The 25,160-nt window shown below is 40.9% G+C and overlaps 1 protein-coding gene across 5 annotated transcripts in view; it reads left to right on the top strand.

The window, feature by feature from the left end:
• Positions 1 to 25,160, top strand: part of LOC133749210 (zinc finger protein 260-like) — a 52,785-nt gene that overhangs the window by 5,772 nt on the left and 21,853 nt on the right. For 3 of the 5 annotated variants that reach the window (XR_009864573.1, XM_062178422.1, XM_062178418.1), the window contains exon 1: positions 6,697 to 6,760. The exons of 1 other annotated variant lie outside the window; for it this stretch is intronic. Coding sequence is in view for 2 of the 4 variants with exons in the window: in XM_062178422.1 (XP_062034406.1) it covers positions 6,729 to 6,760 (32 nt within the window). In the remaining 2 variants the exon portion in view is untranslated. Of the gene's footprint in view, positions 1 to 6,582; positions 6,672 to 6,696; positions 6,761 to 25,160 lie in introns of those variants that run through there. One more of the 5 variants, XM_062178421.1, reaches the window with a different exon arrangement.

Below are 25,160 nucleotides of genomic sequence, written 5' to 3'. Positions count from 1 at the left end.
GTGTACAGTTTGTAGCAACTCATATGTACAGCTGTTCTTATCTAGATGTGCATGTTGTGGGGATTCCTCAGTGTCAGCTCCTTGTTAGGGAAGATGAATTGGGGGTGTGTATATGGGAGACTATAGCTCAGAACTACTCTGAATATCAGGCCTGCCATGAGTGGTGCTTCTTTTTTTTGACAGGCAGAGTGGACAGTGAGAGAGAGAGACGGAGAGAAAGCTCTTTTGCCGTTGGTTCACCCTCCAATGGCTGCCGCAGTAGCGCGCTGCGGCCGGCGCACCGCGCTGATCTGATGGCAGGAGCCAGGTGCTTCTCCTGGTCTCCCATGGGGTGCAGGGCCCAAGCACTTGGGCCATCCTCCACTGCACTCCCTGGCCACAGCAGAGAGCTGGCCTGGAAGAGGGGCAACCGGGACAGGATCGGTGCCCTGACCGGGACTAGAACCCGGTGTGCCGGCACCGCAAGGCGGAGGATTAGCCTAGTGAGCCGCGGCGCCGGCCGGTGCTTCTTTAAAATACAGATCACTCATGTATTCTGTTGGATGACTTGGTTTTGTAAAGCTCATTTCCCAAGCAGTATTATGTTTGAAGGTTTTAGTAAGTTTTTTTTTTTTTTTTGGCTTGGCTCAGGTGTACTTCATCTGGAATGTGTATGGATGCAAATGAGGTATGTGGAGATCACAGGAAGTTGGAAGTTTTCTGCTGATTTTGCTAAGTGACCATGGTCTGCTGCTGCCGCCCACTGGCTCCTAAAGCCTGTGATGGCTCTCACTTGAGTATGTGTAAGCCAGAAAAATGGAGTCTCCACAACTTGGGGATCTGTTTTTTCCTCCCTTGACTTTCTTTGCCCCTTTTTCTCTTTGATGTTTCTGCTGGTTTTAAAAGAGGATGATTCCCCAGGAATACTCACTGCCTTGATCCAAGGTGCCACTTGGCCTCTCTGCTTGGGAAGAATGATTCTTGTGTGATGCTGGCCATTGAAAGAGACTTTGATGGACTCATATTGGGCACCTTCAAGGTGGACAGCTTGTTCTATCTTCCAAACCTTTGGCAGTAGAATGAATGCCTCTGCATTAGCAATGTAGCATTCCAGTGAATTGGATGGAGAAGGGCTGAAGAAACTAATCCATCTCTTATTTCATGCTTTTCTCATTATGTATTTCTGACTTGGTATTTTTTTTTCTAGCTTTTCCATTGATTCATATACTGTAGACTGCATATGATTCTATTTTCATAACTTTTAGCTCTTGTCCACATCTGGCTGTTATGCAGAGGACAAAAGTGTCATCATTTTCCTAAAGTATTTAAGCTAGCTGTGTTTTTCCTGTAACTCAAAGCTAGAAAGCTGACTTCTCTTTGTGAATAGTGAGTTTGCTGGGTGCTTATCCTGGAGCTCAAAATTTTTGAGCACCATACACAGATGTCCTATGTGGCTGCTCCATATTTCATGTTCTTGCTTATGGAAAAGCTTTTCTCATGTTCTCCAGTCCCTGGTTGGGCTACACCTGTCCATAGTGGGAACTAAGCTTTTGTTTGGCACATGGAAACTTGGAGTACTGAGCTCTGCAATCTTCTGCATGAGTTTAATTGCAAAATAGTTGTGTTTTGAAACAGTTGAGCTGTGGTTAGACAGGACAGTTTTCTTGAAGCCTGGTGAGAGTTGATGAACTGAGAGTATTTTTTCCACCCCACATTTTGTTCTGAGATTTATTTCATTTTATTTTCTTAAGAAAACTAAAATTGAGCTTTGCCCACCCCTTCTGGAATTTTTGTGCCTCCATCCCCTTTATGATCACCTACATGGGTACCCTTTTCCCCTTCTCTTTATCTTGCTGAGAAGAGCAATAGAAACATTGCAGCTGTCTCCCCTGTCATCATGGCTTCCTCAGGGTTTCTCCTTGAATTAGGGACTGGGTTAGTTTTCTGCACAGAAAGGGATCTGTCTAAAACCAGTGTACTTTTTCAATAAAAGTCATCGTAAAATGAACCTGCATTGTACTCGTCTTTTATTTTGAATATGTTGTGGGTGTATCTTTTATGTAGTGTCTGTAAGCTGGAGCCTCCCCACCTAAGGCAGAAAGCCGCTGAGGCACAGCACAACTGTAGCCTTACTCTGTTATTTTATGTGGCTCCCCTTTCACCCTTTATTTTTGTTAAGAATTGAAAAAAAAAAATATTTTAAGGGCAGAGTTACAGAGAAAGAGCCTGAGCAGAAGGATGGGGATCTTGCTCCTGCTGGTTCACTCCTCAAGTGGCCACCATGAATGGGTGGCCTAGGCCAAAGCTGGAGCCTGGAAGTCCATGCAAGTCTCCCATGTGGGTACAGGGACCCAAATACTGCTTCGCACGGTGCATTAAGAGGGAGCTGGATCAGAAGCTGAGCAGTTGTGACTCAAAATGACACTCTTGGGGCTGGCATTGTGGCACAATGGGGAGTCCACCGCCTGCAATGCCAGCTTCCCTTATGAGCACCAGTTCATGTCCCAGTTTCTCCATTTCTGATCCAGCTTCCTGTTAATGGGCTGAGAAAAGCAGCAGAGGAGGGTTGAGTGTTTGGGTCCCTGCTACCCATGTGAGACACCCAGATGAAGAGCCTGACTCACGGCTCTTGTTTGGATCAGCCCTGGCCATTGCAGACATCTCAGATGAAAGAGCTCTTTCTCTCTCTCTCTCTCTCTCTCTCTCTCCCTCTCCCTCTCCCTCTCCCTCTCCCTCTCCCTCTCCCTCTCCCTCTCCCTCTCCCTCTCCCTCTCTCTCCCGCCCCCCTCTCTGTTTTAGGAATATTTATTTGCAAGGCAGAGATACACAGAGAAAGGGAGAGAATGAGAGCTTTTCCTCTGCTGGTCTTTTCTCTAAATTTGGACTGCAAGGCCAGGGCTAGGCAAGGCCTAAGCAAAGAGCCAGGGGCTTCATTCACATCTGCTGCAAGGATGGCAAGGATCCAAGTACTTGGTCCATCTTCTGCTTTTCCCAGGCCAGTAGCAGGGAACTGGATCAGAAGTGTAGCATCTAGGACATGAACTGGTGCCCATATGGGATGCCAGCATTGCAGGCAGCACCTTTACCTGCTACTCTCCCTGCTCTCCATAACTCTTTCAAATAAATACATAAATAAATCTTTAAAAAATAGACATTCATATTGGAGGCCAGTATTTTATTTGATGGTGGCTTAATCCACTGTGCCACAATCCAGCCACACTCTCTATCCTTCTGTTGATTGTGTGTCAAGATCTTGTTGATATCTGGACAGATGTTGGCATTATGTTAGACTGTTCTATTTTATTTTGGTTCTCATTTGTTGAGTTTATTTTGGTTGTCCTTTTTGAGTGGCTAGCTATAATGTAGTGGCTAAAGCTGGTTGAAACTGATTCTACTTATTTATTTCTTCAAATATAAATGGAAAGTGAAATCCTCTCAAAAGTAATATGCTACAGAGTAACACCTGGAGATCAAGCTTGCTTTCTTCTCACCTAACAGATACTGGTCTGTATGCTTCTCATTTTAGCCCAAAGCTGTGTCAGACTCCCAGAGCAGGAGGAAGCTTGTTTTCCAGGTCAGAATTCATAGATGTGGTTATCCATTCACCTCTGAGCATCAAAGCCACAGCTCTGCTTTTTACTTGGTTTGCAATTTGTGGTGGCACCATCCCTCCCAGGGAGATGGATCCCTTACTTAAGAATATACCTTGGCCAGCGCTGTGGCACAGTGGGTTAACACCCTGGCCCGAAGTGCTGGCATCCCATATGGGCGCCGGTTCGAGACCCGACTGCTCCACTTCCGATCCAGCTCTCTGCTATGGCCTGGGAAAGCAGTACAAGATGGCCCAAGGCCTTAGAACCCTGCTCTTGCGTGGGAGACCCAGAAGAAGCCCCTGCCTCCTGGTTTCAGATTGGCCCAGCTCTGGCCATTGTGGCCAGTTGGGGAGTGAACCAACAGATAGAAGACCTCTCTCTCTCTCTGTCTCTTTGTCCTTCTCTCTGCCTCTCCTTCTCTCTCTGTGTAACTCTGATGTTGAAATAAATAAATAAATCTTTAAAAAAATTTACTATAAAGATCTGTTTTAACACAGAAAGATAACCACTTAATTTAAAAAAAAAAAACAACAAAAAACAAACAAAAAAAAACAAGAATACACCTAGGTGGAGAAAAATTCATTGAATCTGTTTTCCAAAGTGAATTGTGGCCGGAACGTTCTTGCGATTGTGAATGGCAGGGTGGGGAAATTCTTAGCTATGTGCATTAGCATCCTTTCCTTTTTTGTTCCCTGTATTCCCTCCCTTGTGGAATGCTCTGTGTTCTTCTGTGACACACAGAGAGGTTGTTTCTGATTGAGCCTCTTTCTGTACCACTACAGTATCTGGAGTTGCCTTTGTCACCATTTCTAACCAGAAACTCAGGTGCAGAGTGAGGAGGGGATCATCACCCTGTAGCCACTCAAGGTTTGGGCCCCTTGTTCTTTTTTCTTCCCTTCAGTGCTGGAGCAGGCTTAAACGGAGTTGTACTGGATAGTAGTGGTTCTTTTGTATTTGAGTGGTTGGAAAGCAGGAACAGTAGTTGTAGTCTTTTTTTTTCCTGTAGGAAAGGATTGAGGAGACACTATACAAAGTCAGCAACAGTTTTCTTGGCTCCTGTCATATGTCCAAAATGAGTCAGAATATGTATGGTCATTTCTCAATTAAAAAAAATTAAAAATATTTATTTAATTGAAAGGCAGAGTTAGGGAGAGAGGGAGACAGAAATCATCCATCCACTGTTTCATGCCCCAATGGCCACAACAGCTGGGGCTGGACTGGGTCAAAGTCAGGAACCAGGATCTTCTTCCAAATTTCTCATGTGGGAGCAGGGGCCCAAGCACTTGTGCCATCCTCTGCTGCTTTCCCAGGCACGTTAGGGAGCTGGATCACAAGTGGAGTAATTGGGACACAAACTCATGGACAATGGGATGCCTGTATCACAACAATGACTTTTCTACTGTGTCCTATTGTCTGTTTTATGGAAATATAGTTTAAGGGGTACTAGGAGGTCATGCGGGCCCTCCCTACAGAACCATTTTGAAATAATGATTGAGGGACAGTCTACAAGACTGCTTCCAACGGGAGAGTGCTGCTGCAACAGAGCGGGCAGTGATACAGAAAGGGTGTAAAGGGCAAGGGAGGAAGAGAGGACAGAAGAAATCTTGGAAAGTTCAAAAGCACACAGTAATAGGACACAGGTCATCTGTGCAGATTGCCAAAATAAACCATTTGTATTTTAGGGTTTTATTTTTTTAATTTAGAGATAATTTCTTTCTTTTTTTCTTTCTTTCTTTCTTTTTTTTTTTTTTTGACAGGCAGAGTTAGACAGTGAGAGAGAGAGAGAGAGACAGAGAGAAAGGTCTTCCTTTTCCGTTGGTTCACCCTCCAAATGGCCGCTACAGCCGGCACTATACACTGATCCGAAGCCAGGAGCCAGGTGCTTCCTCCTGGTCTCCCATTCGGGTGCAGGGCCCAAGCACTTGGGCCATCCTCCACTGCCTTCCTGGGCCACAGCAGAGAGCTGGCCTGGAACAGCGGCAACCGGGACTAGAACCGGCACCCATATGGGATGCTGGTGCTGCAGGTGGAGGATTAGCCAAGTGAGCCATGGCACTGGCCCCTAGAGATAATTTCTAATATAGGTTCTGACATACTTGAGTCAATTTCCGTGTTTCTTCATCCAGATAAGATATCTTTATAAGATATAGAGAAGTGTTGTAATTAAATGGAGTAGTACACTTCTAAATATGCTGTTAACATTAGAGTTTTGTTGGGAGAGGAATGAGCATGGCTTTATGTGTGTCTTGCTTAGAACAAAATTTCTGTGACCAAATTTGAGGTTATTAAAAATCAGTGTTATATTTGAAACACTGCTCATTTTTTTCCTGCTGTCACCTCTCCCTCACACTCTGCATCCCTATGCAGATAGTCTACATGCGAGCACAGCAGAAAGAGAGGCCTACAGGTCCGGAGTAATGTAGATATGCCCTTTACTTAACATGGGCTTGATGGACTAGAGTTTCTTGTGATTCAGTTTGCATTTTTCTGTAGAGGGAAATACAGTGATTGGGATAAAGTATCTTGTCGCCTAGTAGATGACTCCAGTTGCCTTTCTTATGCATCTACCTGGCATCACAGGTGATTCCTAAGGCAGGTGTTGGGCTCTATGGGGGGGGGAAAAAGTGGCCTCTTCAGGGTTGGTATATTTCTCCTGGAAAATGGGAGAATCGCTTTGTGAGAAGCAGTTCATGGAAGATGTATACTTTCCTAGGAAGGAGACTAAAGTGATTCCCTTTAATTGTCTCTCCCTGTACTAGTCCCTGAGGCTCATTGCTCGGGATAGGATGCTAATAATTATAGACCAATTATGAATAGTCCATGTGTGTCTTACATATGTCTACAGATGTTTGTCCCATGACCTTTCAAATATAGTAAGGAAACCTCACAACAAAAGAGAAGGTTCACAAGGCCTGCTGCCTTGGGCTACAAACTGCATTTCTTACCCCCTTAGCACTCTGGCTCCTGTTGTTTACATCTTTTGATGTTTTTTTTTTTTTTTTTTTTTTAGGCCACTCCTGTGTCCAGAGTACTGAATGGGTGACACAGTTTTTGACCACACTGCCAGTCTGATCATTCAGCCTAAATTGGAGTTGGCTGGTTTGTATAACCACTCAAGGGTCAAGGGAACCCAGAGCTGCTGCTTTCTCTGCCTTCATGCTCACTCCAGAGATGGCTGCTGGAGACAGGTCTGAGTGGCTTGACTTGGCCCTCTTTCCTTGGTCTCCCTGGTGACCAGGCTGATTCTTATGTAGGCTGGAAACCTGTTGGCTTAAAGCAACATCTGGATTTCCCTTTTGCTCTCATCTGGGATGTATTTGAAAGTTTTCTCTTAGTTCTCAAATGCCCTGAGCAGGGATTGTTTTGTACCAAGATGTGTCTGAATAAAGGCAGGTATCACTGAGGGCTCTGTGTCTACAGGATCAGCTGAACACCCCCAGGCCTGAATGAAGTTCCAGGATCCTGGCATCAAGCTGGCACATTCCCAAGTCCTGTGGGCATTTGGGGATGTACCAGCAAATGGATGAAATCTCTCTCCATCTCTAACAAACTTTTAATTTTAAACCTTTTTATTTTATTAATATAAAGAGAACAAATTCCATGTATTTTGCAATTAAAATTCTAAGAAAATAACCATACTTCCTACCTATCTCACCCTCCTTCTTCTTTTCTGTCTTTAAGAATTAAAGAAGTTGGCTTCCTGATAGGGGATGCTGGCCTAGCACACAACAGCTTAACCTGCAGAACCACAATGCTGCTCCTGAGTATTATTTTTTAATTACAAGATCTAGATTTTGATTTTAAAATGATAATTTAGAGTTATTGGAACAGAAAAAGGATATTTTTTAATAACTAAGGAAATAGAAGTAAAATACAGACTGAAGTTAATAATATGTCAATATCAGGGCCAGTGTTGTGGCACAGTGTGTTAAGCCACCAACTGCAATGTCAGCAGTCACACCAGAGTGTTGGTTGGAGTCTTAGCTGCTCCACTTCCAACCCAGATCTCTGCTAATGAAACTGGGGAAATAGCAGGATATGGCCTAAGTGTTTTATCCAAAAACTTTTGTCTCTGCCAGTGTTTTACAATTTCCCTATGTTTACTTAGTTTTTGGTCTGATATTTAGATTTTCAATTTACCATATGGTGGCTTTTACATAGTGTAAGAGGTGTTGGGATATATTTTCAGTCTTCTACATATAGATATTCAGTTGATACTCTGGATCAATTGCAAATGAGGTTCTTTCTCCAGTGTATTTTGGCTTCTTTGTTATGGGTAAATTGCTTGTGGAAAAGTGAGTTTATTTCTGGGCTGTCTGTTCTGTTCCATTGAACTATGTTTCTGTTTTTATGCCAGTGCTTACATTGCTTCTGTAATATGTCTTTAAATCAGATATTGTGGTGCCTTCAGATTTTTCATGTTCAAGATCACTGAATATTCAGGGGTTTTCTGATTTCAAATGAATTTTAGGTTTTTTTTTTTTTTTTCAGTTCTCTGAAGAATTTACTTTCCTTTTAAAAAGATTTATTTATTTGAAAGGCAGAATGATAGAGTCAGAGAGTGAAAGAGCTGTTTCATCTGTTGATTCACTTCCCCAGTGGTAACAATGGCTTTTGATGAGACAGGTCAAATCCAGAATCTGAAGCTCCATCTGGATCTCCCACACTGGTGGCAGAGACCCTGGAACTTAGGTCATCTTCTCCTGCCTTCTCTACCATATTAGCTGGGAACTGGTTCAAAGGTAGACCTGTCAGGAATTGAACAATTGTTGTGAAATGGGAAACTGGCATTGTAGGTGGCAACTTAATCCATTGTGTTACAGTGCTTTCCCCTCTGAAGAATTTTGTTGCTGTTTTAATGCAAATTGCATCAAACATGCACATTACTTTTGACAGTATAAAAATTTCAATAAAGCAAATTGTTTCAATCTGGGAACATGAGACATCTTCTAATTTTCATATATTTAATTCCTTTCACCATTCTTTTCTGATTTTATTGTATAGGGCTTTCATATTTTGGTTACATTTATTGCAGGGTATTTTATTTTCTTGTGACAGTTATAAATGTTTGTGCTTATAATTTATTTCCTGCTGAGTTCACTATTATATACAAAAGTGCTACTGATTTATTTTGTATTGTCAAGTTTACTAAGTTCATTTGTCAGTTCTGGAATTCCCTTGATGATGTTCTTAGGTTCTTTCCATATAGAACCATGTTATCTGCAAACAGAAATATAAATTTGAATTCTTACTTTCCTTTTTGAATAGATACTTTTTCTTCTCTTTTTTTTTATTTCATTCTTTTATTTTTTTTAGCTTTTATTTAGTAAATATAAATTTCCAAAGTACAGTTTATGGATTACAATGGCTTCCCTCCCATAACTTCCCTTCCACTCGCACCCCTCCCATGTCCTGCTCCCTTTCCCATTCCATTCACATCAAGATTCATTATCAATTATCTTTATATACAGAAGATAGATTTAGTATATATTAAGTAAAGATTTCATCAGTTTGCACCCACACAGAAACACAAAGTGTAAAATACTGTTTCAGTACTAGTTATAGCATTACTTCACATTGGACAACACATTAAAGACAGATCCCACATGGGATGTAAATACACAGTGACTCCTGTTGCTGACTTAACAATTTGACACTCTTGTTTATGGCGTCAGTAATCTCCCTAGGTTCTAGTCATGAGTTGCCAAGGCTATGGAAGCCTTTTGAGTTCACCGACTTCGATCTTATTCTGATAGGGTCATAGTCAAAGTGGAAGTTCTCTCCTCCCTTCAGAGAAAGGTACCTCCTTCTTTGATGGCCCCGTTCTTTCCACTGGGATCTCACTCGCAGAGATCTTTCATTTTTGATTCTATCAGTTAGTATTAGCAGACACTAGTCTTGTTTGTGTGATCCCTTTGACTCTTAGACCTATCAGTGTGGTCAATTGTGAACTGAAATTGATCACTTGGACTAGTGAGATGGTATTGGTACATGCCACCTTGATGGGACTGAATTGGAATCCCTTGGCACATTTCTGACTCCACCATTACAGAGTTCAACCAATAGTACTAGAACAAACAAACAAAAAATACTAAGATGGATAAAGTATTACATTGTACATCAACAGTCCGGACAAAGGCTGATCAAGTCACTGTTTCTCATAGTGTCCATTTCACTTCAACAAGTTTCCCCTTTGGTGCTCAATTGTAGCCGATCAGGGAGAACATATGATATTTGTCCCTTTGGGACTGGCTTAATTCACTCAGCATAATGTTTTCCAGATTCCTCCATTTTGTTGCAAATGACCGGATTTCATTGTTTTTTACTGCTGTATAGTATTCTATAGAGTACATGTCCCATAATTTCTTTATCCAGTCTACTGTTGATGGGCTTTTGGGTTGGTTCCAGGTCTTAGTTATTGTGAATTGAGCTGCAATAAACATTAATGTGCAGACAGCTTTTTTGTTTGCCAATTTAATTTCCTTTGGGTAAATTCTAAGGAGTGGGATAGCTGGGTTGTATGGTAGGGTTATATTCAGGTTTCTGAGGAATCTCCAGACTGACTTCCATAGAGGCTTAACCAGTTACCTGTTCCCAGGAATATGTTCTGAGTGAGTGTGGCTGAGAGGTAGGGCCCTTTCCTATCTAAATGATGGAGAACACATAGATCTTATCTTCCATTACATGTCATGTCCACAGTAAACATATTGCTATAGAAATGGACCACATTGTTGATGACTTTATGTTGGGACTTGGGAATAAGGATGATAGATTCTCTCTCTCTCTTTTTCAAATACATAATTTTCTTTAAAAAATGTGACAACATTTCATACTTCTACATGGCTCAAAGGCTCCCACCTACTTGAGCCATTGCCTCCCAAGTGATGTTCTTCAGGGTGTGCTTTCACAGGAAACTGGAATTGAATCAGAAATGCAGCTCACACTCAAATCCATACATTGTGGAAAGTGGGTGTCCTTAGCAGATCCTAACAACTCAGCCAAAAGCCCACTCCTATCTTTCTTTTTAGATAGATATTGGAGATATTTACATATAATTGAAAAACAATGAATTGTATAAACACTATAAATAGATGAAAGGTATGTAAATTGTGTTTATGACTCATTATTTAAGAAAATTGTGATTCCTCATATTTTGAAAATAATACATTTTTTGATAATGGAGTATAATTTTATGCTATGTACTTTTTTAAACTTTTATTTAATAAATATAAATTTCCAAAGTACAACTTTTGGATTATAGTGGCTTTTTCCCCCCATAACCTCCCTCCGCACTGCACTGATCCGAAGCCAGGAGAAAGGATCTTCCTCCTGGTCTCCCATGCGGGGGCAGGGGCCCAAGCACTTGGGCCATCCTCCACTGCACTCCAGGGCCACAGCAGAGAGCTGGACTGGAGGAGGAGCAACCAGGACAGAATCTGGTGCCCCAACCGGGACTATAACCCGGGATGCCGGAACCACAGGCGGAGGATTAGCCAAGTGAGTCACGGCGCCAGTAAAATATGACTCTCTGGGATACATTGTATCTCTTTAAGAAGATATGGATAAAAATTCATGAGAAATTAATAGCATAGTAAAAATTGATAGATAAGGATTCAGGATGGGCTTGCTAAAAATGATAACATTAGTTTTATCTCTTTTTAAATAATATACTTATAGATCTATGTTAAACATAGGAGTGGGAATAAGAGAGGGAGGAGATATATAGGTTGGCACATGCTCACTCAGACTTACCTCCAATGGTGGAACTAGAAATGTGCCAGGGGATTTCAAATCTTACCAAGGAGGCAGGTATCAATGCCAGCGCACTTGGTAAAGTGATAAATATAAATATACAGCCGATCAAAAAGATAGGGTATATGTCTAAGAGATTTCACAAATAAGACCAGTGTAAGCAAATAATGAAGGATAGAATTAAAAGGGAGAGGCCAGCACCGTGGCTTAACAGGCTAATCCTCCGCCTTGCAGCGCCGGCACACCGGGTTCTAGTCCCGGTTTGGGCGCCGGATTCTATCCCGGTTGCCCCTCTTCCAGGCCAGCTCTCTGCTATTACCCGGGAAGGCAGTGGAGGATGGCCCAAGTCCTTGGGCCCTGCACCCACATGGGAGACCAGGAGAAGCACCTGGCTCCTGCCTTTGGATCAGCACGATGCGCATTGGAGGGTGAACCAACGGTAAAGGAAGACCTTTCTCTCTCTCTCTCTCACTATCCACTCTGCCTGTCAAAAAAAAAAAAAAATTAAAAGAGAATGATCCTGTCGGGGAAGCAGGACACACAGCAGACTCATAGAATGGCAAATGCCCAAAACAGCACTCCTGCCTCAGAATCAACCCTTGGGACATTTGGATCTGGCTAAAAGGTCCATGAGAGTCTCACAGGCATGGAAAGCCATGACACGATGGCAAAAAACAATCTAAATAAAAGACCCTGGCGAACAAGACCCCAGCAGAAGGAACAGGCCATCAAGGAGAGAGGCACCTTTCTCTGAAGGGAGGAAGGAACCTCCACTGTGACATGGCCTTGACTAAACAAGTTCAGAGTCGGTGAACTCAAGGGACTTCCATAACCTAGACAGCTCATAGCAAGAGTCTTGGGTGGTTGCTGACGTCATAAATAAGCGTGCCAATTGTTAAATCAACAACGGGAGTCACTGGGTACATGCTCCCCACGTAGGATCTCTGTCCTTAATGTGTTTTACTATGAAACTTAAAAACACCACTCGTCGAACAATACCCTATACCTTGTGCGGTTGTGTGAATGCAGCCTGTTGAAATCCTTGCTTAGTATATACTAAGTTGATCTTCAGTATATGAAGGTAATTGAAAATGAAACTCGATAAAGGGCGGGATGGGAGAGGGAGAGGGGAGGGCCACGGGAGGGAGGGAGGTTGGGGGGGGAGCCACAACAATACAAAAGTTGCACTTTGTAAATTCACATTTATGAAATAAAAAAAAATAAAAAAATAAAGAATATACTTACAAAATAATTATAAAACCAAACATAAGGGAAGACTAATAATTTTATTAGTAGTGAGTCAGAAAAAGCTAATCCCAGTTCTTTTTTTTCTAGTATTGTCTATTTTTTAAAATTTATATAAGGTAAATAAATTCCATGTAATTCATATATACAGATTTAAAAGCATAATGATACTTCTTACCCTTTCTTCCCTCCTCATTGTCCCACACTCTCTCCTTTTCTCATTTTTTTATTTTAACTTTTATAATGGCATGCTTTCAGTTTATTTTGTAATTATAAGCTTTAACCTCCTACCAAATAAAGAATTCAACAAGCAGTGAGCCAAAAAAAATCAGTGTTCCTTAAGAGGATGGAAAAGGGCTATGAATAATAATCAAATCTCAAAATGTCAATTTAACTCATTAATTACCACTGATCAGAGAAGGCATATGGTATTTGTGTTTGGGGAACTGCCCTTTTACTACACATAATGGTTTCTAGTTGCATCCATTTTGTTACAAAAGACAGAATTTCATTTTCTTTTATGGCTGAATAGTATTCTACACTATATATATATAATTTTCTTATTCCAGTCACCAGCTGGTGGACATCTGAGTTGATTCCATATCTTAGCTATTGTGAATTGAGCAGCTGTAAACATAAGGGTACTGATAACTCTTTCATATTCTGATAATCATTTCATTTGGATAAATTCCCAGGAGTGATGGCAGGATCATAAGGTACATTAATTTTCAGATTTCTGAGAAATCTCAGAACTGTCTTCCATAATGGCTGTAATAGTTTACATTCCAACCAACTGTGGATTAGGGTATCTTTTCCCTCACATCCTTACGAGCCTTTTTGTTTGTTGAATTTTTTTTAAAGATTTATTCATTTGAATGATGGAGTTACAGAGAGAGAGAGAGAGGCAGAGGCAGAGAGGGAGAAGTTTTCCATCTGCTAGTTCAATCCCCAAATGACCAGAACAGGTGTTTGGGGTCAATTTGAAGTGAGAGACAGAAACATCACCCGGGTTCCCAAGTGGGAGCAGGGGCCCAAGCACTTGGGCCATATTATGACACCTTCCTAAGGCACATTAGCATGGAGCTGGATCAGAAGTGCAGCAGCCTGGCCTCAAACTGGCACTTGTAAGGGATACCGGGACTGCTGGCAGCAGCTTAACCTGCTATGCAAAACCCCTCCCCTGATTTTTGGTTTCTGTATGATAGACATTCTAACTGGGGTGAGGGGAAACCTCATTGTGGTTTCTATTTGAATTTCTCTGATGGTTAGTGATCCTGAGCACTTTTTTCATATGTCTGTTGGCTATTTGAATTTCATCCTAGGAAAAATACCTGTTCATATCCTTTGACCATTTCTCGACTGGATTGTTTGCTTTGTTTCCATTTAGTTTCTTGGACTATTTATAGATTCTGGGTATTAATCCTTTTTTCAGTTGCCTAGTTTGCAAATGTGTACTTCCATTCTGTCAGTTTCTTCACTTTGTTAAGTGTTTACTTTGCAGTTCCAAAACTTCTCAGCTTGATATAATCCCATTTGATTCATTTTGTTTTTATTGCCTGTGATTCTTGGGATCTTTTTCAATAAGTTTTTGTCTGTGCAATGTCTGGCAGAGTTTTGCTGATGTTTTTCTCTAGTAATTTGATAGTATCATATCACAGATTTAAGTCATTGATCCATTTTTAGTTGATTTTTATATAAGTTATAAGGTAGGGATCTTGTTTCGTATTTCTGTACGTGAAGATCAGATTTTCCCAGCACTGTTTTTGAAGAGACTGTCCTTTCTCCAGGGATTTTTTTTAACTCATTTGTCACACATTAGTTAGTTGTAGATGCATGGATTAACTTCTAAGGACAGTATTCAGTTTCCTTGGTCTACATGTCTTTTTTCTACCAGTACCGGGCTGTTTTGATTATAACTGCCCCATAGTAGGTCTTGAGTTCTGGTATTGTGATGACTCCAGCTTTGTTTTTGTTGTTTAAGATGGTTTTAGTTATTTGTGATATCTTGCATTTTCATACGAATTTTAGCATCATTTTTTCTAGATCTGAGAAGAATGTTGCTGGTATTTAGATTGCATTGAATCTGTAATTGCTTTTTTTTTTTTTTTTTTTTTTTTTTTTTTTTTTTTTTTTACAGGCAGAGTGGATAGTCAGAGCGAGAGGAAGGTTTTCCTTTGCCGTTGGTTCACCCTCCAATGGCCGCTGCAGACGGCGCATCTCGCTGATCCGAAGCCAGGAGCCAGGTGCTTCTCCTGGTCTCCCTTGCGGGTGCAGGGCCCGAGCACTTGGGCCATCCTCCACTGCCTTCCCAGGCCATAGCAGAGAGCTGGCCTGGAAGAGGGGCAACCGGGATAGAGTCCGGCACCCCAACTGGGACTAGAACTCGGTGTGCCGGCGCTGCAAGGCGGAGGATTAGCCTGTTAAGCCACGGCGCCGGCCCTGTAATTGCTTTTGCAGGTCCTATGCTGTAGTGTACTAGGTTGAGCCTCTGCCTGTAGTGCTGGCATCTCATATGGGTCCTGGCTGCTCTTCTTCTAATCCAGCTCTCTGCTAATGGCCTGAGAAAGCAGTGGAAGATGGCCCAAGCGCTTGGGTCCCTGCAACACCTGGGAGAAGCTCCTGGCTCCTGGCTCTGGATCAGCACAGTGCCAGCCATGGTGGCTATTTGGAGAGTGAACCAGCAGATGGAGGACCTCTCCCTATCTCTCCCTCTCTCTGTAACTCTGCCTTGCAAATAAATAAATCTTTATATATAAAATAAAATAGGGGCCAGCACTGTGGCATATTGAGTAAACCCACCAGCTATAATGCTGGCATCCCATGTGGGCAGTGGTTGTCCAGGCTGCTCCATTTCTGATCTACCTCCTTGCTAATGTGGCTGGTATGTGGTGGATGATGGCCCAGGTCTTTGAGCTGTGCACCCGTGTGGAGCAGGGACACAGAGGAAGCTCCAAGCTCCTGGCTTTGAATCAGTGACCTGGGTCTTTGAGCCGTGCACCCACGTGGGAGACGCAGAAGAAGCTCCATGCTCCTGGCTTTGGATCGGCTCAGCCCTGGCTGTTGTGGCCATTTGGAGGGTGGGCCAGTAGATGAAGGACCCCTCTCTCTGCCTCTGCCTCTCTGTTGACTCTGCCTTTCAAATAAATCAGTGGATTTTAAAAAATAAAAAAATTAAAAATATTGCTTTTGATAGTATGGGCATTTTGATACATTGATTTTCCAATTTATGAATATGGAAGGCATTTCCAATTGTTGTGTTTTCTTTATTTCTTTAATGTTTTGTTGTTTTCTTTCTTTTTTTTTTTTTATTAAACTTTTATTTAATGAATTCCAATTCCTTACTGACAAAACAGTGAGCTTTAACTGATCAGTTGTTATATGTTCCCTCTACTTGATGCTAACTGAACACAGGTCATGCACTGGAATCTGCCTTTTTCCTGGTGGGACACCCGGAGCCACACTATGTACATTTTCATTTTGTCTGGTTCATCATTTTTTATTCTCTTCATTACTATAAATGGAAAATTAATGATTATCTCCAAAATGTCTTCATTTACCTCCTCAAGAAAGCTATATGTCATTGTTGACAAGCAATAGCTCCCACAGATGATGTTAGGTCAATGGTTATGCAGAAGTTGCAATTTGTTAGACTTAATATGCCTGTCTACAGTACGAGCATGGTGTCACATATACTCATTGCTTGGGTAAAAACAGTGTGCCAGTACGTAAGGAGTCTTCACAAAGTTCATGAACATAGCACATTAACTTTTTTTTTATTAAACTTTTATTTAATGAATATAAATTTCCAAAGTATAGCTTATGGGTTACAATGGCTTCCCCCCTCCCATAACTTCCCTCCCGCCCGCAACCCTCCCCTTTCCCGCTCCCTTTCCCCTTCCATTCATGTAAAGATTCATTTTCAATTCTCTTTGTATACAGAAGATCAGTTTAGTATATATTAGGTAAAGATTTCAACATTTTGCCCATATAGCAACATAAAGTGAAAAAACTACCATTGGATTACTAATTATAGCATTAAATAGCAATGTATAGCACATTAAAGACAGAGATCCTACATAATTTTTTTTCAAATTAATTAATTTTCTATGCCATTTCCATTTTAACACCAGGTTGTTTTTTTTTCATTTCCAATTCTCTTTATATACAGAAGATCACTTCAGTATATAATTAGTAAAGACCTCATCAGTTTGTGCCCACACAGAAACGCAAAGTATAAAAATACTGTTTCAGTACTAGATATAGCATCACTTCGCTTTAGACGACACATTAGGGACAGATCCCACATGGGGTGTAAGTACACAGTGACTCCTGTTGCTGATTTAACAATTTGACACTCCTGTTCATGGCGTCAGTAATCTCCCTAGGCTCTAGTCATGAGTTGCCAGGGCTATGGAAGCCTTTAGAGTTCGCTGACTTTGATCTTATTCCGATAGGGTCATAGTCAAAGTGGAGGTTCTCTCCTCCCTTCGGAGAAGGGTACCTCCTTCTTTGATGGCCCCGTTCTTTCCACTGGGATCTCACTCACAGAGATCTTTCATTTAGGTCTTTTTTTTTTTTCCATGATATCTTGGCTTTCCATGCCTGCCATACTCTCATGGGCTCTTCAGCCAGATCTGAATGCCTTGAGGGCTGATTCTGAGGCCAGAGTGTTGTTTAGGACATCTGCCATCCTATGAGTCTGCTGTGTATCCCACTTCCCATGTTGGATCTTTCTCTCCCTTTTTGATTCTATCAGTTAGTATTAGCAGATACTTGTCTTGTTTGTGTGATCTCTTTGACTCTTAGACCTATCAGAGCTATCAATTGTGAGCTGAAATTGATCACTTGGACTAGTGCGATGGCATTGGTACATGCCATCTTGATGGAATTGTGTTGGAATCCCCTGGCACATTTCTAACTCCACCATTTGCGGCCAGTCCGATTGAGCATGTTCCAAATTGTTCATCTCCTCCCTCTCTTTTTCCACTCTTAGATTTAACAGGGATCACTTTTCAGTTAAAATTTAAACACCTGAGAATAATTGTGTGTTAATTACTGAGTTCAACCAATAGTACTAGAACAACAACAACAACAACAAATACTAAAAAGGATAAAGTATTACATTGTACATCTAAAGTCAGGACAGGAGCTGATCAGTTCATTGTTGCTTATAGTGTCCATTTCACTTAACAGGTTTCCCCTTTGGCGCTCAGTTGTCACCGATCAGGGAAAACAAATGATATTTTTCTCTTTGGGACTGGCTTAATTCACTCAGCATGATGTTTTCCAGATTGCTCCATCTTGTTGCAAATGACTGGGTTTCGTTGTTTCTTACTGCTGTATAGTATTCTATGGAGTACATGTCCCATAATTTCTTTATCCAGTCTACTGTTGATGGGCATTTGGGTTGGTTCCAGGTCTTAGCTATTGTGAATTGAGCTGCAATAAACATTAATGTGCAGATGGCTTTTTTATTTGCCAAATTAATTTCCTTTGGGTAAATTCCAAGGAGTGGGATGGCTGGGTTGTATGGTAGGGTTATGTTCAGGTTTCTGAGGAATCTCCAGACAGACTTCCATAGTGGCTTAACCAGTTTGCATTCCCACCAACAGTGGGTTAGTGTCCCTTTTTCCCCACATCCTCTCCAGCATCTGTTGTTGGTAGATTTCTGAATGTGAGCCATTCTCACCGGGGTGAGATGGAACCTCATTGTGGTTGTGATTTGCATTTCTCTGATTGCTAGTGATCTTGAACATTTTTTCATGTGTCTGTTGGCCATTTGGATTTCCTCTTTCGAAAAATGTCTATTGAGGTCCTTGGCCCATCTCTTAAGTGGGTTGTTTGTTTTGTTGTTGTGGATTTTCTTGATTTCTTTGTAGATTCTGGTTATCAATCCTTTATCTGTAGTATAGTTTGTGAATATTTTTTCCCATTCTGTTGGTTGCCTCTTCACTTTCCTGACTGTTTCTTTTGAAGTACAGAAACTTCTCAATTTGATGCAATCCCAAATGTTAATTTTGGTTTTGACTGCCTGTGCTGTTGGAGTATTTTCCAGGAAGTCTTTGCCTGTGCCTATATCTTGCAGGGTTTCTCCAATGCTCTCTAATAATTTGATGGTTTCGGGTTGTAGATTTAAGTCTTTAATCCATGTTGAGTGAATTTTTGTGTAAGGTGATAGGTATGGGTCTTGCTTCAAGCTTCTGCATGTGGAAATCCAATTTTACCAGCACCATTTATTGAATAGACTGTCCTTATTCCAGGGATTAGATTTGGATCTTTGGTCAAATATAAGTTGGCTGTAGATGTTTGGATTGATTTCTGGTGTTTCTATTCTGTTCCATTGGTCTATCCATCTGTTTCTGTACCAGTACCATGCTGTTTTGATGACAACTGCCCTATAGTATGTCCTGAAATCTGGTATTGTGATGCCTCCGGCTTTGTTTTTGTTGTACAGGATTGCTTTGGCTATTCGAGGTCTTCTGTGTCTCCATATGAATTTCAGCATCATTTTTCCTAGATCTGAGAAGAAGGTCTTCGGGATCTTGATGGGTATTGCATTGAATGTATAAATTGCTTTTGGGAGAATAGACATTTTGATGATATTGATTCTTCCAATCCATGAGCATGGAAGATTTCTCCATTTTTTGGTATCCTCTTCTATTTCTTTCTGTAAGGTTTTGTAGTTTTCATCGTAGAGATCTTTAACGTCTTTGGTTAAGTTTATTCCAAGGTATTTGATTGTTTTTGTAGCTATTGTGAATGGGATTGATTTTAGAAGTTCTTCCTCAGCCGTGGCATTGCCTGTGTATACAAAGGCTGTTGATTTTTGTGGATTGATTTTATATCCTGCTACTTTGCCAAACTCTTCGATGAGTTCCAGCAGTCTCTTAGTAGAGTTCTTTGGGTCCCCTAAATAAAGAATCATATCATCTGCAAAGAGGGATAGTTTGAGTTCGTCCTTCCCGATTTGTATCCCTTTAATTTCTTTTTCTTGCCTAATAGCTCTGGCCAGAACTTCCAGAACTATATTGAATAGCAGTGGTGAGAGAGGGCATCCCTGTCTGGTACCAGATTTCAGTGGAAATGCTTCCAACTTTTCCCCATTCAATAGGATGTTGGCCGTGGGTTTTTCATATATTGCTTTGATTGTATTAAGGAATGTTCCTTCCATACCCAGTTTGCTTAGAGTTTTCATCATGAAAGGGTGTTGTATTTTATCAAATGCTTTCTCTGCGTCTATTGAGAGAATCATATGGTTTTTCTTCTGCAGTCTGTTAATGTAGTGTATTACGTTGATTGTTTTGCGAATGTTGAACCATCCCTGCATACCGGGGATGAATCCCACTTGGTCTGGGTGGATGATCTTTCTGATGTGTTGTTGCATTCTATTGGCCAGAATTTTATTGAGGATTTTTGCATCTATGTTCATCAGGGATATTGGTCTGTAATTCTCTTTCAATGTTGCGTCTCTTTCTGGCTTAGGAATTAAGGTGATGGTGGCTTCATAGAAAGAATTTGGGAGGATTCCCTCTTTTTTGATTGCTCTGAATAGTTTGAGAAGAATTGGAGTTAGTTCTTCTCTAAATATCTGGTAGAACTCAGCAGTGAATCCATCTGGTCCTGGGCTTTTCTTTGTTGGGAGGGCCTTTATTACTGTTTCAATTTCTGTGTCAGTTATTGGTCTGTTTAGGTTTTCTATGTCTTCCTGGCTCAATTTAGGGAGGTTGTATGTGTCCAAGAATCTGTCCATTTCTGATAGATTTCCCTGTTTGCTGGCATACAAGTCCTTGTAGTAATTTCTGATGATTCTTTTTATTTCTGTGGCGTCTGTTGTTACGTTTCCCATTTCATCTCTGATCCTATTGATTTGGGTCTTTTCTCTTCTTTTTTTAGTTAGTTGGGCCAATGGGGTGTCAATTTTGTTTATTTTTTCAAAAAACCAGCTCCTCGTTTGGCTGATTTTTTGTAATGTTTTTTTGGATTCAATCCTGTTGATTTCTTCTCTGATTTTAATTATTTCTCTTCTCCTACTGGGTTTGGGTTTGGTTTGCTGCAGATTTTCTAGATACTTGAGATGACTTGAAAGCTCATCTATTTGGTGCCTTTCCAATTTCTTGATGTAGGCTCCTATTGATATAAACTTTCCTCTTAACACTGCTTTTGTTGTATCCCATAGGTTTTGGTATGTTGTGCTGTTATCCTCATTTACTTCCAGAAAATTTTTGATTTCTCTTTTAATTTCTTCTATGACCCATTGTTCATTCAGGAGCATGTTGTTCAATCTCCATGTGTTTGCACGTGCTCTAGGGATTCCTGAGTTGCCAATTTCCAATTTCATTCCTTTGTGGTCTGAGAAGCTGCATGGTATGATTCTAATTCTCTTGAATTTGCTGAGACTTGCTTTATGGCCTAGTATGTGGTCAATCCTAGAGAGGGTTCCATGTACTGCTGAGAAGAATGTAAAGTCCTTAGATGTAGGATGAAATGTTCTGTAGATATCTGTTAGATCCATTTGGGCTATAGTGTCATTTAAATCTACTGTCTCCTTGTTGATCTTCTGTCCTGTTGATCTGTCTCTCTCTGAGAGTGGAGTATTGAAGTCCCCCAGTACTATTGTATTGGGGTCTAATTCTCCCTTTAAGTCCCTTAACAAGTCTTTTAAATAAGCTGGTGCCCTGTAATTAGGTGCATATACGTTGATAATCGTTATATCTTCCTGTTGAATGGATCCCTTAATCATTATATAGTGCCCCTCTTTGTCTCTCCTAACAGTTTTTGTGGTAAAGTTTATGTTGTCCGATATTAAGATGGCTACGTCCGCTCTCTTTTCATTTCTGTTGGCGTGGTATATCTTTTTCCAGCCTTTCACTCTCAGCTTGTATGGATCATTGTTGGATATATGGGTTTCTTGTAAGCAGCAAAAGGATGGGTTTTGTTCCTTAACCCAATCAGCCAATCGGTGTCTTTTAACTGGACAGTTCAAGCCATTAACATTCAATGTGACTATTGAGAAGGAGTAACTTTGCCCTGCCATTTGCCAAAGATATTTTCTAGTATCTGGTTTGAGATTCCTGTGATCTTTTGCTGTGAGGTTTCCTTCCTTTACCTTCTTTCATATTGGTGACCGTGTTTCTGTGTTTCTGTATGTAACACATCTTTAAGCATCTTTTGCAGGGCTGGACGAGTGGCGACAAATTCTTTCAATTTCTGTTTGCTGTGAAAGGTCTTAATTTCACCTTCATTCACAAATGAGAGCTTTGCAGGATATAATATTCTGGGCTGGCAGTTTTTCTCTCTTAGTACCTGGGCTATATCTCGCCATTCTCTCCTGGCTTGTAGGGTTTCTGATGAGAAATCAGCTGTAAGTCTAATTGGAGATCCTCTGAGAGTAATCTGGCGTTTCTCTCTTGCACATTTTAGGATCTTTTCTTTGTGTTTCACTGTGGTGAGTTTGATTACGACGTGTCGTGGTGTGGATCTCTTTTGATCATGTTTATTAGGGGTTCTCTGAGCTTCCTGTACTAGGATGTCTCTGTCCTTCTCCAAACTTGGGAAATTTTCTGCTAGTATCTCACTAAAAAGGCCTTCTAATCCTTTCTCCCTTTCCATGCCTTCAGGAACTCCTAGAACCCGAATGTTGGGTTTTTTAATAGTATCCTGTAGATTCCTGACAGTATTTTTTAGATTTCTGATTTCTTCTTCTTTTCTTTGATTTGACTGTTTCCTTTCCTGTTCTCTGTCTTCTAATTCCGATATTCTCTCTTCTGCTTCACCCATTCTGTTTTTAAGGCTCTCTAATGTGTTTGCCATTTGATCTATTGAGTTCTTCATTTCATTGTGGTTTTTTGTCACTATCGCAAATTCCTGTTCCACTAGTTTTTTCATTTCATTTTGATTCCTCCTTAATATTTCATTTTCACGGGAGAGATTTTCTATCTTGTCCATTAAGGATTTCTGTAGTTCAAGAATTTGTTTTTGAGAACTTCTTAATGTTCTTATCAATTTTTTGAAATCTGCTTCTTGCATTTCCTCTATTTCTTCATCTTCATAATCTTGCATTGGCGTGTCTTGTTCACTTGGGGGCGTCATAGTGCCTTCCTTGTTCTTGGTACCTCCGCTTCTATGTTTCTTGCTTGGCATGTTAGAGATAATTTGTGGTGTTTTTGTTTTTGTTTTTTTCTCTCGTTATACTATGCCTCTAAGTGAGCTGTCTGCTTTGTTGGAGCCTTAGGGGCTGTGATGGGTGTGGCCAGAGAGCTATGCTTGTTTCTTGAGGTTTAAGGCTGTGTAAAGAGCGACTCTCCCAGATTACTTGCTCCTTGCTGGCTCGCGCTCTCTCTCTCTCTCTCTCTCTTTTTTTTTTTTGACTCAGTTGGGAGTGGAGTTGAGGGTAGTTGAAATCTGGCCTCTGTGAGTATTCGTTTGATCTACCCCTGGGACCATACACAGGGTTTATGCAGCCCTCAATGTGTTCTCCAGTTTCACTAAAGATACTGAGTTTGGCTGAGCTTTACATATGTAAAATCGCGGTGCTCTTTGTTTTGCTTGGTGAGTGAAGGGAGAGGCCTCTGTTCCCCCTCCCCCCAATGTCTCGGACTTCTCAGGTCTTTGTCTTACCCTCCTGGTTTCCCGCGCTGGCGAGATTCTGTGGCTCTGGCTCCTCTCCCACCGCTGCCGCTCGGCTCGTCTCGGTTGGGTTTCCACGCGGTGGGTTCCCTGTAAGTCCTCTGTGTCTCATCCACAAGATCCGGAAGCGTTTCCTTTGCAGTTTTTTTCTTGAGTCTTTTCCTGAGGCTACAGTAATTCCACTTTTATGAAAGTTTATTTTCCCAAACTAAGGCACATGTCCTCACTATCCGCCATCTTGGCTCCCATGTTTTGTTATTTTCATTGTAGACATCTTTTATATCCTTGATTAACTTTATTCTAAGGTAATAAAGCTTCTCGTAGTTTTGGGAATGATGCTGATTGGATAAATTCTAAGCTGTGACCCTGTTTGTGCACATAAAGGCTGCTGGTTTTTGTAAGTTGATTTTATGTCTTTCAACTTTACTAAATTCTCTTATGTGTTCCAATAGTGTTTGTTTCCCTTTATATAGGATCATGTCATTTGCAAATAATGATAATTTGAGTTCCTTCTTTTAATTTGTATCCTTTTGATTTCTTTTGCTTGCATTATTGCTTTGGTTAAATCTTTTAAAACTGGATTGAATAGCAATGGTGGGAGTAAGCTACTTCTGGTTCTGGAAATTAGTGGACATGCTTCCAACTTTTCCCATTCAGTATGATACTGATGAAGATATGTCATATATTTCCTTGGTTGTGTTAAGGAATGTTCTTTTTATGCCCAGTTTGCTTATGGTTTGTATAATGAAAGCATATTTTATTTTATCAAATGCTTTCTCTGCATCTGCTGAGATCATAATAGGTTTTATTCAATTTGTTAACAAGATGTATTAATTATATATTTGCTTATGTTAAACCATTCCTACATACCAGGGGTAAATCCCTTTTGGTCCATGTGCATGATCTTTCTGGTGTGTTGTTGGATTCAATTAGCTAGTATTTTGAAGAAGATTTTTGTGTTTATGTTCATCAGGGATATTGGCCTATATTTCTCTTTCTCCATTGTATCTTTTTCTGGTTTAGGAATTAAGTTGATGCTGGCCCAACAGAAGGCATTTGGGAGGATTTTCTCCTTTTCAATTGTTTTGAATAATTTGAGAAAAATTGGAATTAGTTCTTCTTTAAAAGTCTGGTAGAATTCAGCAGTGAACCTATTGGGTCCTGGGGCTTTTCTTTGTTGGGAGATTGTTTATTACTGATTCAATCTGTCTTGGTTTTTTGTTTGTTTAGGTTTTCCTTGTGTCTTTATGACTCAATTTTGATATATTCTATGTATCTAGGAATGTGTTGATTTCTTGTAGGTTTTCTATTTTGTTAGGTATTGTATCCATTGCCTACATTTTATATTTCAGTGCTAATCTGAGTTTTGGGTACTCTGCTTCCAAACCAGTTTCCTGCTAATATTCCTGGGAAGCAGTGAATGATGGCTCAAATTCTTTAGTTTCTGTCCCCTAACTGGGAGAGCTGTTACATAAATGGGGGACTTGAGAGCCTGGTCCAGTCACAGCTATTTCAGACATTGTAGCAACATACAGAGCAGATGGAGGAGATTCTCTTCTCTCACTCACTCACTCTCACTCTTTTTTTTTTTTTTTTTTTTGACAGGCAGAATTAGACAGTGAGAGAAGAGAGACAGAGAGAAAGGTCTTCCTTTTCCACTGGTTCATCCCCTAAGTGACCACTACAGCCGGTGCATTGCGGCCGGTGCACTGTGCCAATCTGAAGCTAGGAGCCAGGTGCTTCCTCCAGGTCTCCCTTGCAGGTGCAGGGCCCAAAGATCTGGGCCATCCTCCACTGCACTCCTGGGCCACAGCAGAGAGCTGGACTGGAAGAGGAACAACCGGGACAGAATCCAGCATCCCAACCGGGACTAGAACCCATTTTTAAAGTATTTATTTAAAATCATAGTTACAGAGAAAGATGAAGAGACAAAGATCTTCTGTCAGCTGGCTCACTCCTGAGATG

The sequence above is a fragment of the Lepus europaeus genome, chromosome 20 (genome assembly GCF_033115175.1).
Source record: "Lepus europaeus isolate LE1 chromosome 20, mLepTim1.pri, whole genome shotgun sequence".
Taxonomy (NCBI): Eukaryota; Metazoa; Chordata; class Mammalia; order Lagomorpha; family Leporidae; genus Lepus; species Lepus europaeus.
The sequence above is the reverse complement of the archived record's forward strand: the minus strand, read 5'-3'. Positions and strand labels throughout refer to the sequence as shown.